Source organism: Delphinapterus leucas, chromosome 12 (genome assembly GCF_059928025.1).
Source record: "Delphinapterus leucas isolate spDelLeu-1000000601 "Yukka" chromosome 12, BTC_Dleu_Yukka2, whole genome shotgun sequence".
Classification (NCBI taxonomy): domain Eukaryota; kingdom Metazoa; phylum Chordata; class Mammalia; order Artiodactyla; family Monodontidae; genus Delphinapterus; species Delphinapterus leucas.
In genome coordinates this window covers 13,484,610-13,498,757 of record NC_143140.1, presented here as the reverse complement: position 1 = coordinate 13,498,757, position 14,148 = coordinate 13,484,610, and the positions used below count along the sequence as shown (strand labels likewise).

General features: G+C 40.1%; 1 protein-coding gene across 1 annotated transcript in view; it reads right to left on the bottom strand.

Moving 5' to 3' along the window:
* COL19A1 (collagen type XIX alpha 1 chain) overlaps positions 1-11,437 on the bottom strand; it is a 356,054-nt gene extending 344,617 nt beyond the window's left edge. Inside the window, exon 1 of the mRNA XM_089921716.1 lies at positions 10,383-11,437. Coding sequence (XP_089777842.1) covers positions 10,383-10,473 — 91 coding nt within the window. The 5' untranslated portion in view covers positions 10,474-11,437. The remainder of the gene's footprint in view (positions 1-10,382) is intronic.
* Positions 11,438-14,148: the final 2,711 nt, after the last annotated feature.

Here is a 14,148-nt window from a genome sequence, read left to right as displayed (position 1 = left end):
TGATAAACTGGACTTCATTAAAATCTTAATAATCACAAGACAACATTAAAAGACTGAAAAGGCTAACCACAGACTATTACAATATGTATATCCAATCAAGCATCATATCCAGAACATACAAAGAATTCTCACAAATCAACGGGGAAAAGATTGAAAACCCTATTTTGAAAATGTGCCGGGGCTTCCCTGGTGGCGCAGTGGTTGAGAGTCCACCTGCCGATGCAGGGGACACGGGTTTGTGCCCCGGTCCGGGAAGATCCCACATGCCGCGGAGGGGCTGTGCCCGTGAGCTGTGGCCGCTGGGCTTGCGCGACCGGAGCCTGTGCTCCGCAACGGGAGAGGCCACAACGGTGAGAGGCCCGCGTACCACAAAAAAAAAAAAAAAAAAAAGAAAAGAAAATGTGCCAAAAAGCTAAGCACTTCACAAAAGAAAATATCCAAAATGCCAACCCGCATATGAAATAGTGCTTAACATCATTAGTGATCAGGGGAATGCAAAGTAAAACCACAATGATATACCACTAAATGGCTAAAAATTAAAGAACTGACAGCATCAAATACTGTTGAGGCTGTGGAGCAAAAGGAAGGCTCGTCTACGTTGCTCGTGGGGGTGAACAGTACAACCACTTTAGAAAATTGTTTGGCAGCGTTTCCGAAAGCTAAATATTCATGAGCTCTATAACCTGGAAATTCAATGACCCAAGAGAAATGAGTACAAAAATGGTGTAAATGGCTCTTTTAGAAGAGAATATTCCTCACAGCATAACTCATAATAATCCAAAACTGGAAACAACCCAAATGTCCATTGACAAGAGGATAAATGAACAAATTGTGGTAAATACAATAAAAAAGTATAGAAAAAAGAATGAACTACTGCTACATGCAATGACCTGGATGAATCTCAGAGATACAGTGGTAAGTGGAAAAGAATACCGTTCCCCAAAGAACACAAACTGCAGAATTCCATTTATGTGAAGTTCAAGAGATTGCATGACTGATCTATGTCAGTGTACTGATTAGCTTGGTGGGGGGTCAACTGGGATAGTTACAAGAAAGCCTCTGGGGCCATGGAAAGTTCTATATTTGGATCTGAGTGGCAGTTTCACGGATGTGTAAATACATATGCAAAAATTCATTACACTGTGCACCTAAGATCTGTGGACCCCGGTGTGTGTCATACAAAACAGCATGTCTGTGAGAAAACACTTTAAGCTCAAAATAATTTTTGCAAAACACCAAAACTGTGATCAAATTTTTACAATGACTTTGAATAACTATATGACTGTAGAAAATGAGGTTAACTTTAAATCCTTCACAACATATATAGGGAAACCCCAATAGATGATTGGCAAAGCAAATATCCAGACTGTGGAAGGAACTTCCTACTGTGACACTTCGGTAATGAGTGGAAGCTATGTTAGCTTATTGCCAAGTTGGAAACAGTATATATCTTATGTAAATTCTTCTGAGGATCTAATGAATATACGATGATGTCAAAGTAATAAACCTGTCACTTTGAAGTGAAGAAAATTGAACACTTCCAGCAATATTTATGAAAGTATTTCTTCACTAAAGTCTTTAGTTTATGAAAATCAAATACAGCTTTATATCTCTAGAATATGTGCTCTGTTATGAAAAGCTGAACAAAACAAATGAAAACTAAATGTTAATTTAAGTGAAGTAAGTCAAAGACAAATATCATGATATCACTTTATATATGGAATCTAAAAAATGATACAAATGAACTTATTTACAAAACAGAAATAGACTCACAGACATAGAAAACGAACTTATGGTTACCAACGGGGAAACGGGGGAAGGGATAAATTAGAAGTTTGGGATTAACATATACACACTACTATATATATATAACAGGTAAGCAACAAGGACCTACTATATAGCACAGGGAGCTATACTCCGCATCTCGTAATAACCTATAATGGAAAAGAATCTGAAAAAGAACATATATATATTCAATTTTAACTCAATTTTATTTGACTTCAATTTAAAGTTTAAAAAAACAACCAAATGTTAATTCTTTGGGGGGAGACTCAAAGTACAATAAGCTGAATGCATGAGTCTCATGGTCCATTGCATAAAAATGGCAACACAGTAGAAGTGGCTATTAAAAGTTGGATATGTACATTTCTTTAAGCATTGACACTTGCATTTTAACATAAAGTAAAGCATACTTTTTGCGTAAATGTGCGTGCTATCTTGAAGAACTACTGATAAGACCCAAATATCCAAGCATCCTGTCGGGTAGTCAGGAGAATCCCAGCAGCAGTGTCATTTCAAAGGCTCTTGGGAACCTTTCAAAAGTAATTACTAAAATTTCACCACAAAAGATGCACTATTTAGGGGCCCTTAATCAACAGGCCTTTTGAAACATAAATGCAGAAGTTTTTGACAAATTCATGCTAAGATGCTGTCAGTGATTTTCAGACCCACTTTCCTCCTGACTTAGCTTGAAGGATCTGGGCAGCTTATAGGGTTGGAAGGATATTGAAAGGGGGTAAAGGAACCAGAAAAGAAGACAACTAGGTCAGATTTGGGGAAGATTTTATCTAGATTATCTACAAAAAATTACATACATTTTACAAATGTGTGTAATTACATACATTTTACCCTTCTCTCCCTCTAAAAATTAGAAACCTGAGGACCTACGAACAAATCATTCAAGAGAACTTATGTGATTTTCCCCCAGATCACATAGTAACTCAATGGCAAAGCTGAAATAAAATTCGTTTCCCATAGTCCAGCTTTTTTCTCTATACTGAACATCCATCTCAAAAACATGTTCTAGGGCTTCCCTGGTGGCGCAGTGGTTGAGAGTCCTCCTGCCGATGCAGGGGACGCAGGCTCGTGCCCCGGTCCGGGAAGATCCCACATGCCGTGGAGCGGCTGGGCCCGTGAGCCATGGCCGCTGAGCCTGCTTGTCCGGAGCCTGTGCTCCGCAACGGGAGGGGCCCCAACAGTGAGAGGCCCGCGTACCGCAAAAAACAAAAACAAAAAAAACATGTTCTAAACAAAATAATAGAGTACCTATGATACTCTCTTCATTCGTTAGTGGAAATATACTTTGTCCCCACTCTCAGTTTGAAACACGTGCTTAAAAAAAATCACTTGTTCCCTTAATCTCTAAACCCTCATGCTTGTTTTCACCTGTTGACTGGGCCCCCTATTATATTGTTAAGCATTCTAGTCTGGAGATTAGATCACATGTCTTTTAAAACATATTTTTCCTATCATTGTTCTGGTCTTTCTATACCCACTTATATATAAAAGTCTTCAGTTAATCACGGAAGCCATGTTCAATTCCTTCTTTCTCCTCTCAAATAGCTAAAAAGCCCAGAACAGTTAAATCCATTCTTTTAACTTTCCATTTTTTCCCTGCTGATTGAATACCTAAAAGATGTGTGTATTTTGCTGATGCTCATACAGAAAACGGACCAGTCACTCTCTGTGGCCCCAGAGGCCTCTGGCCTTAGGAAAAACCAGGAGTGAAGTCATTCCTTGTGCACCACAAAGACAAGGGGAAAAGTCAAAATTAGAGGCATCCTGAAAAATAAATGTATACATGTTCTAGTACACCTTTACAATTTGTAGAGGGTTCTTAGCATTCCTTAAGCTATTAATATACCACTTTACTGATTGCAAAGAAAGGAAATATGTCATTTGTCTAGTGGATATATAATTTATATTTTAACTTTGCTAAGTGTACATGTTTCCACACATTTGTACTTAAATGTATCATGAATAACTCAGTATTACAATATTAAACTACCTGTGAATTAAGGCTTGTTGAGAGGTCTTTAGGGGAGATATGTGACTGAAAGATATAGATTCAGAAGCCTACCCGTTGGTACTCCTAGAGGGCAAGGTTTTAGCATCTCCCAAGAGGTCTCACAGGGCAGTGTCTGCTGCTCTGGTGAATTTTACCAGAGTTCAAGGTCTAGCCTTTGAGCTTGCAGGCTCAGAAATCAGATGCTGACGACACATAAAGCACAGATGCATTTCTGAGGGGCACGTGCCCTTCTCCTCCTCACTCACTGGACTCCAGTCTTCCGCTCTGTCTCGTTTCTCCTGCACGCTGAGCACGCCCCTGCCTCGGGGCCTTGGCATGTGCTTCTTTCCAGGTGATCACGTGCTTCACTCTCTCACTACCTTCCTGCCTCTGCTTAACTGCCCCTCGATGAGGTCATCCCTCCCTGACCACCCTGTAAATAATGAAACACCCTCTCCTCCCTTCATACCATGTAGGATTGCCAAATACAGCAAATAAAAACAGGTGCCCAATGAAATTTGAATGTCAGATAAAGAACAAAAATATTTTTAGTATACGTATTTCTGATGCAATATTTGGAGCATACTTATACTAAAATGTTTTCATTATTTGTCCCACTTCAAACTTAACTGGGTGGCCGGTATTTCATCTGGCACCCTCACCCACATGCTCATACTCTTGGAGGCCAGATAGGGTGGTAACTTAAAGAGGTGACACTGAAGATGGACAAGGGGGAAGGAACTGAGACACAAGAACGGACAGGATGGGGACTTTGCTGGTGGCGCAGTGGTTAAGAATCCGCCTGCCAATGCAGGGGACACGGGTTCGAGCCCTGGTCCGGGAAGATTCCACGTGCCACAGAGCAACTAAGCCCGTGCACCACAACTACTGAGCCTGCGCTCTACAGCCCACGAGCCACAACTACAGAGCCCATGCACCACAACTACTGAAGCCCGCATGCCTAGAGTCCGTGCTCCGCAACAAGAGAAGCCACTGCAGTGAGAAGCCCACGCACCGCGACGAAGAGTAGCCCCCGCGCGCTGCAACTAGAGAAAGCCCGCACCCAGTAACAAAGACCCAACGCAGCCAAAAATAAATAAATTTAAAAAAATTTTCTTGTAAGAAAAAAAGAATCAACAGGATGTGATAACAGACTGAACATAGGGAGGAGGGGGAGATGCCTTGCTCAGCTGGGTAACAGGTGAGTTTACTGAAATGAATGCCACTAGAGGAAGAAAAGGAGTTGTGACAAGGAGTGAATTCAGCTGCGGTGGAAAAGCCACAGAGTTAGAAATGTCAAGTTCAAGGTGCCATTAGGAAATATGGGTATGGAACACAAAAGAGGGGCGGGCTGTGAGGTAAATTTGGGAGTGATTGACATAAAAACCATACTTAAAGCCACAGGGATGGATGGCATTACACAGGAGGTAAGGCCAGAAGGGAGGAAGGGCAACAGCTATCTCCTGAGAAATTGCAATATTTCTCTCTCTTGTCCACTTCACCTGCTTTATTTTTTCTATTTCTTCATATCCTCTGGAGTCCACATAACATATTATGGAATTATTATTACCTGTAAAATCAGAGTTAAATCTGCCCAGTTTCACAGGCGTTCTATTTATCACTCTTTTTTTTATCGAGGTATATTTGATATACAATATTATATGTTTCAGGTGTACAACATAGTGATTCAAAAATTTTAAAGGTTATACTCCATTTATAGTTATTATAAAATATTGGCTGCATTCCCTGTATTGTACAGTATATCCTTGTGGTTTATTTATTTTATACATAATAATTTGTATCTCTTAATCCCCTACCCCTATCCTGCCCCTCCTTCCCTCTCCCCACTGGTAACCACTAGTTTGTTCTCTACATCTGTGAGTGTTTCTTTTTTGTTATATTCACTAGTTCATTTTATTTTTTAGTTCCACATATAAGTGATAACCTACAGTATTTTTCTTTCTCTGACTTATGTCACTAAGCATAACTCCCTCCAAGTCTGTCCATGTTGCTGCAAATGGCAAAATTTCGTTCCTTTTTATGGCTGAGTAATTTTCCATTGTATATATACACATCTTCTTTGTCCATTCATCTGTTGATGGACACTTAGGTTGCTTCCATATCTTGGCTATTGTAAATAGTGCTGCTATGAACACTGGGGTGCATGCATCTTTTCACATTAGTGTTTTTGTTTCTTTCGGGATATATATCCAGGAGTGGGATTGCTGGGTCATGTAGTAGTTCTAGTTTTAGTTTTGTTTTATTGCGGTACGCAGGCCTCTCACTGCTGTGGCCTCTCCCGTTGCGGAGCACAGGCTCCGGACGCGCAGGCTCAGCGGCCATGGCTCACGGGCCCAGCCACTCCGCGGCACGTGGGATCTTCCCAGACTGGGGCACGAACCCGTGTCCCCTGCGTCGGCAGGCAGACTCTCAACCACTGTGACACCAGGGAAGCCCTAGTTTTAGTTTTTTGAGGAACCTCCATACAGTGCTCCACAGTGACTGCACCACCAACAGTGGTTTACATTCCCACTAACAGTGCACGAGGTTCCCTTTTCTCCACATCCTCTCCAGCATTTGTTATTGGTGGTTTTTTTGATGATGGCCACTCTGACAGGTATCACTCTTGTTTTCTAACATGCATTAGGAAAATTGTTTTCTTTACCTTTCGTGACAAAACTCATGACACAGCATTTGTCTCAAGATCAGGGTTGGGGAAGTTGAAGAGCAGTAATTTACCGCAGATATAGAACTAGTTTGTTTTCTTTTCATAAATGGATCAAAATAACAGCCTTTAGGTGTTTTGCTTTTTTTTTTAAAGGCTGACAGACTTCCCATTGACAGAGGCCTTTCATTTAATTGTTACTAGTTGCCCTGGGGACTCCTGTACACTTCATACTTTGCTAATACATCTGATGAAGGATTACAGAGTATCCTAGGTTGGGAGAAAAACAATGGTTAACAACAAGAGGTTAGCACCTTGGACCAGAATATAACAAAAAAATATGGAAAAGTGACAAAACGAGAAAAAAATGGGAACACAGTTATATTAACAAAGAGGTAACGAGGGGTCACAGAACCTTCACTGCTAATTTTTTATCCAAAACTGTTCCCCCAGAGGAGTATACCAGGTTAGGAGCTATAACCTTTATTTAATAATTGTGAAGCTTTCCTGCACTTTAAAAATTTAGGAGTTACAAAGTACATTTGTCAGCAGTAGGACTCTTATCCGGTACCATACTGAACATGAGGAATTCTTCAAAACACAAAATAAAACTCTCTATATAATAGCATACTTGGACTCTGAGTTTAAGAGTGCAGCATGTGTCGATTAGTAAAAGCCAAATTTCAGAAGAATAGTTTTTCCTTATAATCAATAGAAAACTAGTTTAAAAGGGTGTATGTGTATAGTTTGGGGCCTAAGTTTATAATCAATTCCATCAAGACACTTAACCTGAAGTTTTACCATAAGTGAAAGGGATGGCATTCTATTATCTCTTTATTGAGTCTGGCTTTTTTTGCTGCTCTTCCTTACCTTATTTTCTGTTTTTATTACTTTTGATGATAACTCAGTACTTTTGCCTTAGAACAGATTAAGGGAAATGCATGAGAAATAGGAACTATTATGAGACATAAGCTTCTATCATAGAGAAAAGTTTTAAGAAAGTAATTAAAGCAAGTTTTGAGATGATCTCTGTGATGTATATTAATTAATACAACTCTCTTCCCCAGCCTCTTTTGACAACTAAACTGAAACGGCCACATTCAAATTGTTTATCTGCAGTGTGAAAATATGCAAACATGCCTTATGTCATAATCTCAACATAATAGTAAAACTGATGAAAGAATATGGAATAGCTAATTCTGAATAGCTTCAAGATTTTAATATTAAAGGTATTATCGAATCCCTCCATATTACTCTTGAATTCCATCCCAACTGGCCCAATATTGCAAGCAATCATTAGGCACACCATTGAGTTAAGTAAAGCGATTAAAAGACTCGATTTATCCTTCGTGTATTTAAGTTTAACAGCAGATTGTTGACAACTTCACAGACTCCAGAGCTGAAACCCTAGCCTCTCCCTCAGATTTGTTATATTTTATTTTTAGGCTGTAATCACTTCCCTCCGGTAAATGGTTAGTGACCACAGGCACAGGTCTGCACATGAGGAAACTAAAAAGGGAACTTTGTGCTATGAATCAGACACACAAGATATGAGAAGAGCCCCTGCCAGGCCCGAAATGTTATACTCTTCAATAATACTTATGACAGGGCTGTGCTGACATTTTCAATGAAAGCAAACGATACTTGCAGTTAAGCAATTTCCATGACACGTTTAGTGTGGGCTGTTTCACAAGCATCTCCTACCAAGTGCCCTGATAAAAAACAACTCTTCATTTTTTTTCTTTAGGAATTTCCCTTAGTGCTTCAGGTTACGTGAATCTTACTAGAGTTCCAATTAATTTGGAATTCACACTCTTAGGAAAATCTTTCAGAAAGATTAATTTGGTAGGGTAAATTGGGCTAGAATATATGCATTTCAGTCTTCCTACATACAATATAACCTGATTAAAGAATTGACATAGCCAAGCTACAAGAGCAAACATTCAGGGGAATCCCAAGATGGAGAAGTTTCAGTTACGCAAGATGATCAGTACTATACGCAAGATCTATAGCGAACAGTACTGTATTATACACATAGAAATTTGTTACCAGAGAGGAGCTCATGCGAAGTGCTCTTACCCCTCCCCCAAACGTTATTAAAGTCTAAATAAATAAACAAATGCAACCTGGTAGTGTAAGGTGCAAGACAACCAGCTAAGAAAAAAATAATAATAATAAAAAGAAATAGTTAATCATCCCAAAGGTGAGTGTTCCTCTGTTTTCCGCAAACATAGGCATTAGATTCACGTGGGGAGCTGGTTAAAGATGTAAATTACTGAATCCCACCCCATGCTGTCCCACATCATAGGAATCTTTGGGAGTGGGACTCCAGAATCAGTACCCCAGATGATTCTTGCTCACACTAAAATTGGAAAACCATTTATGTAGATCCTTCAAATCAATATCATCAGGAACATTTATTTATTACACACTAGCACGTGCCTAGAAACTGATTCATTCTCCTTTCAAACCAAAAAAGTCCCATCCCCTCTGATTAAGTAGCAAATTGGATTTCCTGCTACGTCTCTTAAAAGGAAGAGATGTAAAAACGATTCAGAAGAGGGACTTCCCTGCTGGTCGGGTGGGTAAGACTCTGCGCTCCCCATACAGGGCGCGCGGGGCTCGATTCCTGGTCAGGGAACTAGATCCCTCATGCATGCTGCAACTAAGAAGTCTGCGCGCCACAACTAAGAGCCCGCATGCTGCAACTAAGAACTGGCGTAGCCCAAATAAATAAATATATATTTTTTTAATTCAGAAGAGTAGCAACATTATCAGAATAAACTCCCTGCCATAGGGACTTCTTTTTGCCATGAGTCACGCCCGACTTTTCTGAAAAACGATTTTCCCCCCAAAAAAGTATGATAGCCACAGGATGTCATTTGTACAGTGTTAGAATATTCAAACTTTCATGTAGATTATTTTATGAAATGTAACTCCTGCCAAGTTAGTAAAAAATCATAAAGACTTACAAAACACCGTGACTCAGGTATGTTTTTATTTTATGAGTGCTTCAAACTCAAAAGTCTCTACTAGGGTATGTTTATACCTGTTTAGCAAAAATTCTGAAAGAAACATTCAAAAGAATAAGCACAATAAGACTCATAGTCTCAGGACACGTCATCATATGTGACCAGGGTCAGAATATATCATATGTGATCCTTTGCATAGAAGGTGAGTTGAAGTTTCTCTTTGCTCAGCAAATGGCTTTTCAATGTGTCTAGTTCAACTTTGGAATGCGAAGTACATTGAGGTCAGTAACTTACGCATACTCAGTCTTCAAGAAGAGACTTCCAAATTAGCCACCGGATCATTTTTAAAAATCAGAGGTGGAAGTGAATGTTTCAAATTGCTTTCAAGTCCTTTGGAAATATTTATGAGGTTGATAACTGAACAGTTGCAAATAAATATTATCTATTTAGTTCAAAAAGTGCTCTCACGACTGTTAATCTTTTGTTTGCCTCATCTGAGATACTACAAAATTGATATATAATTAAACTACATTTCCTTTTCTATTTCTTATTCTGTTTTTCACTCTTCTGTAATTAACATTAGCTATGTCCTTGGTTAATCCTAACTGAGGATGGGTTTCCATACTTACAATTTGAATAACTTGAAAAACTTCATTTAAAGGGGAAAGGGAAAAATAGACACACACAGAGATGTACATACATATTTATATTTGTAAATATCAGTGAGAGAAAGAAAAGGCTATTTAGACTAATATAATATGCATATAAAAAATGTAATTTTAGACATTCTCAATGTGCAATGTGAAGGTCAATGGGGAAAACAATAAATTATTATCTATTTTGTGCTAGTAGATTGACTCTATGGCCTCTTCAACCCTAATATGATTTATTTTAATATTTTTTTAAAATAAAGACTATAAATAACATTTGGAGACTGGACAAGAGGTGGCCTGGATACCTGGCTTGTCCCTGCTCACCACGGAAGCGGAAGCAGGAAGCAGGAGCATCGCTGCCCAGAACCAAAGCTTCCAAGAGCCAGCGGGTCTCATGGCGCCTCAAAACCATGGGATCCAGTGGCCACAGACCTGCAACAGAACAAAATATCTGAATTGAGCTTATTGCATACAGTTCCCTTCATCATTATCTCCAGAAAATCCTCGTCACCAAAGAGAACACAATAGATTTTTACAATATATAATTATATAATTGGATATCTGCTTATACATGTAATTAGACATTATTAATATATACCTTATTATGCATGAAAGGCTCTGAAAATATTTTCAGATTAGTTCCTAATTAGTTATCAATGTCCATACAGCCTCATATAACTTAAATTTCTCTTCTTCTAAATTTTTTTAAAGCCACGCTACTTACAATGATATGTATGTATCTTTATTTTTAATCCTGGTAAAATACGCATAACAAAGTTTACCATCTTAACCATTTTTACGTGTACAGTTCAGTGGCATTCAGTATCTTCATGCTGTATAATCACCACCACCACCTGTCACTTTTCATCCAGCAAAACTGAAACTCTGTATCTATTAAACAGTAACTCCCCATTTCTCCCACCCCAGCCCCTGGCAACAACCATTCTGTTTTCTGTCTCTACAAATTTGACTGCTTTAGGTCACATGCACGTGGAAGCACGCTGTATTTATCCTCTTGCGACTTTATTCACCAGGCATATTGTCCTCGAGGTTCAACCATCTTGTAGCATGTGTCAGTATTTTCTTGTTTTTTTGTTTTTTTTTTGCGATACGCGGGCCTCTCACTGTTGTGGCCTCTCCCGTTGCAGAGCACAGGCTCAGGACGCGCAGGCTCAGCGGCCATGGCTCACGGGCCCAGCCGCTCCGCGGCACGTGGGATCTTCCCAGACCAGGGCACGAACCCGTGTCCCCTGCATCGGCAGGCGGACTCTCAACCACTGCGCCACCAGGGAAGCCCTATACCTTATTTCTTTCGAACTCTCTTATCCAGCTATGGTCGTAATCCTCATATGACTTTGGAAACTTATCCTAGCTATTATTTCAAGGCCGTTGGTAACTGTTAAAGTAATTAATTCTATTTCAAATAAATGAACTCACAACTATGGATCTAACTTTCATAGAGATCCTTGATTGTTTGCATTTTTAACCAAACTGATTTTTATGAGTTGATAAGTTAGCAGTATAGCACAGTGGTTAAAACTTCATGCCTAGGTTCCACCACTCACGAATGAGTTACATGATTTCTCCAAGACTTCATTTATTCGTCTGAAAACTGGGAATAATACTAGCAATAAATTGTTTAATACCTGGAAAGAGTATAGCACAGGGCATTGAATACAGTAATTGTTCCAAAAAGTATCTGCTATTATAATTGTTTGCTCCACATATTCATAAAAAATAATGAGTAAAAATGTAGTTATATTTAGCTATTCATCCTGAGGTTGATAGTGATGTTTGAACAATGGAGAAATGCCAGAGCATCCTAAAAATTTATGTTCATTGAAGCTTTGGTCCCTGTTTCGGCAACAAAGAACCAGAGAGCTATATAGCCATAAGCATATGAATTCAAACTTGAGGTTTCCCAGCTATTTCTTTGAGTCACTTAGAGGATAAAAGTACTCAACTTCACACTCATTTCCTCAAAATGTTTGAAGAATTGATGTTATGGTTAGTTGACTGAATGTTCTAGTTACAGAAGAATTGCCATTCCACCACTCTACTGAAATGTCTCCAGCCAAGTTCAGCAAAACTTGAAAGAAGGATCCTTTTCTCTTTGCATCTAATTCAACTCTCCGTGGCATTTCCAGCAGCTGATCACGCCCTCCTTCTTGAAACCCTCACTCTCATTGGCCCCCCTGCCCTCGCACTCTCTGGTATTTCCTTCTAATTCCCCTTCTTAGATCTTCTTTCTACCTGATTTCTTAATGGTGGGATCTATGGGTCCTCCTCTCCTCTCTCTTTATAATGTCTCTTAGGTAATCGTACCAATCCTCTCGGCTTTAAGCAGTATCTGTCAGATGATGGGTCTAAAATTTACCTCTCCAGTCTAATCCTGGTCTCCGAACTTTAGACTTTGCGTCCAGCGGCCTACTCACTATTCCCTGTCAGACATCACAGAGACGCCTATAACTTCATACAAATCGAATGCTTGGTTCTTAACCACACCTTGCACCTTCGCGTTCTTCTCAGTCTCCATGATTAGCCCCCGTCAAAGCGCTCCAGCTAGACACCCAAGCATCACATGGATTCTTCCGCCTTCTGTACCCCCATCTCACACATCCCCATCAACAAGTCGCATCAGTGTTACCCCAAACACATCTCAAACCCACTAACCATTGCTCTCCTCTCCTCTGCCACTGGCCTAGCTCAGGTTGCCCTGGTGTCGACTCCTCCAAAGCTTCCTGACTGATTCCCTATGCACGATGGGCTCCTGACCGAGTTCACTCTCTACATAGCACTAGACAGCTTTCCTTAAAGTCAAGGTTGGATCACGTCACCCCCTATTTCTAACCCTTCAGTGGTTTCCCACTGAACTTCGAATATAATCCAAAAGGCTTTCTATGGTCCAGAAGCCCTGAGTAAACTGGCTCCTACCCGCCCTCCTGCTGATGTCCTGTTCCTCAAACTCCCTCACTCTTTCCAGCCTCAGGGCTTTTGCACATGCTGTTTCCTCATCCAGGAACATGCTGGGTCCTGTTCATCTTGCATCCTTCCATGTAAATGTTACTATGAGGAAGAGCCCTTCCCTGACCAGTAGACGCCCTGGCCCCCTCTTCTCTAGCTCAGACTTTTCTGTCTGTACACATGTTTATGGCCCTCACTCAACTCTAAGCTCCTGAGGGCAGGGACTGTGTGTCTTGTCCATCACTGTATCCTGGTGCCTGGCATGGTACCTGGAAAAGCAGGACTCGGTAAATATTCTTTGAATTGAAAGGGAGGAAACTGCCAATTTGTAAATCTTGAGACACAGTGAAGTGTACTTACGTTTGAATCTGTAGTGACGATAGTTTAACCTTTCAGAATTCTTAAGGCATTTCAGAATCTTATAATATTTTAAGGGTCATTGTAATGTACATCCTTTCTTTTTGTATGTTTCGAAAAACGTGTTTGCTATTGGAGGTTTCTATTGTTTCAATCCTGATTAGACATGTACGCAGCTACGAACATCTGAAAAAACTTTTTACAGGGTCTCAAAAGGAAGCCTTGTTTGTGTTTAAAAAAAAAAAGACACCTTTCCCAGATGTTTTCCCTCTGCTGCAGGCAATTTCAGGGTTGACCCCAACAAAAGTGTCAAGGGCAAAACTTCCCTTGAGGTCTTCCTGGACCTCTCTCCCAGATCCTTCCCACAATCCCCAGATACCTGCTGTCCTCAGGCTGCTTCTAGCTGTTCTCCACCCACCTCTGGTGCCCTCCCTGGATTTCTCAATTCTGGGCTTTTTCCACCATCCAGAAATCTCCTTCCTCATTGAAACTTGCCTGTTTGCTCTCCTGTCCCCTCAGATCCCAGCTCGTGACTATCAAGATAGTTTTACAAATGAATCCAAGCCAATGTTATCACAGTGTAATGTGTTGTTCTTTCCAGGTAAGATTTAAACTTTAACCTTCAATACTTTACCAACTGAGTGACTGATGTAGAACCTCAGGGTAATATATGTAGATGCTGAGGTTTCTTAGGGCCCCCAAATCACTTTTTTCCAGACTTATACAAAGATGGCTCTTGATGCATTTTAA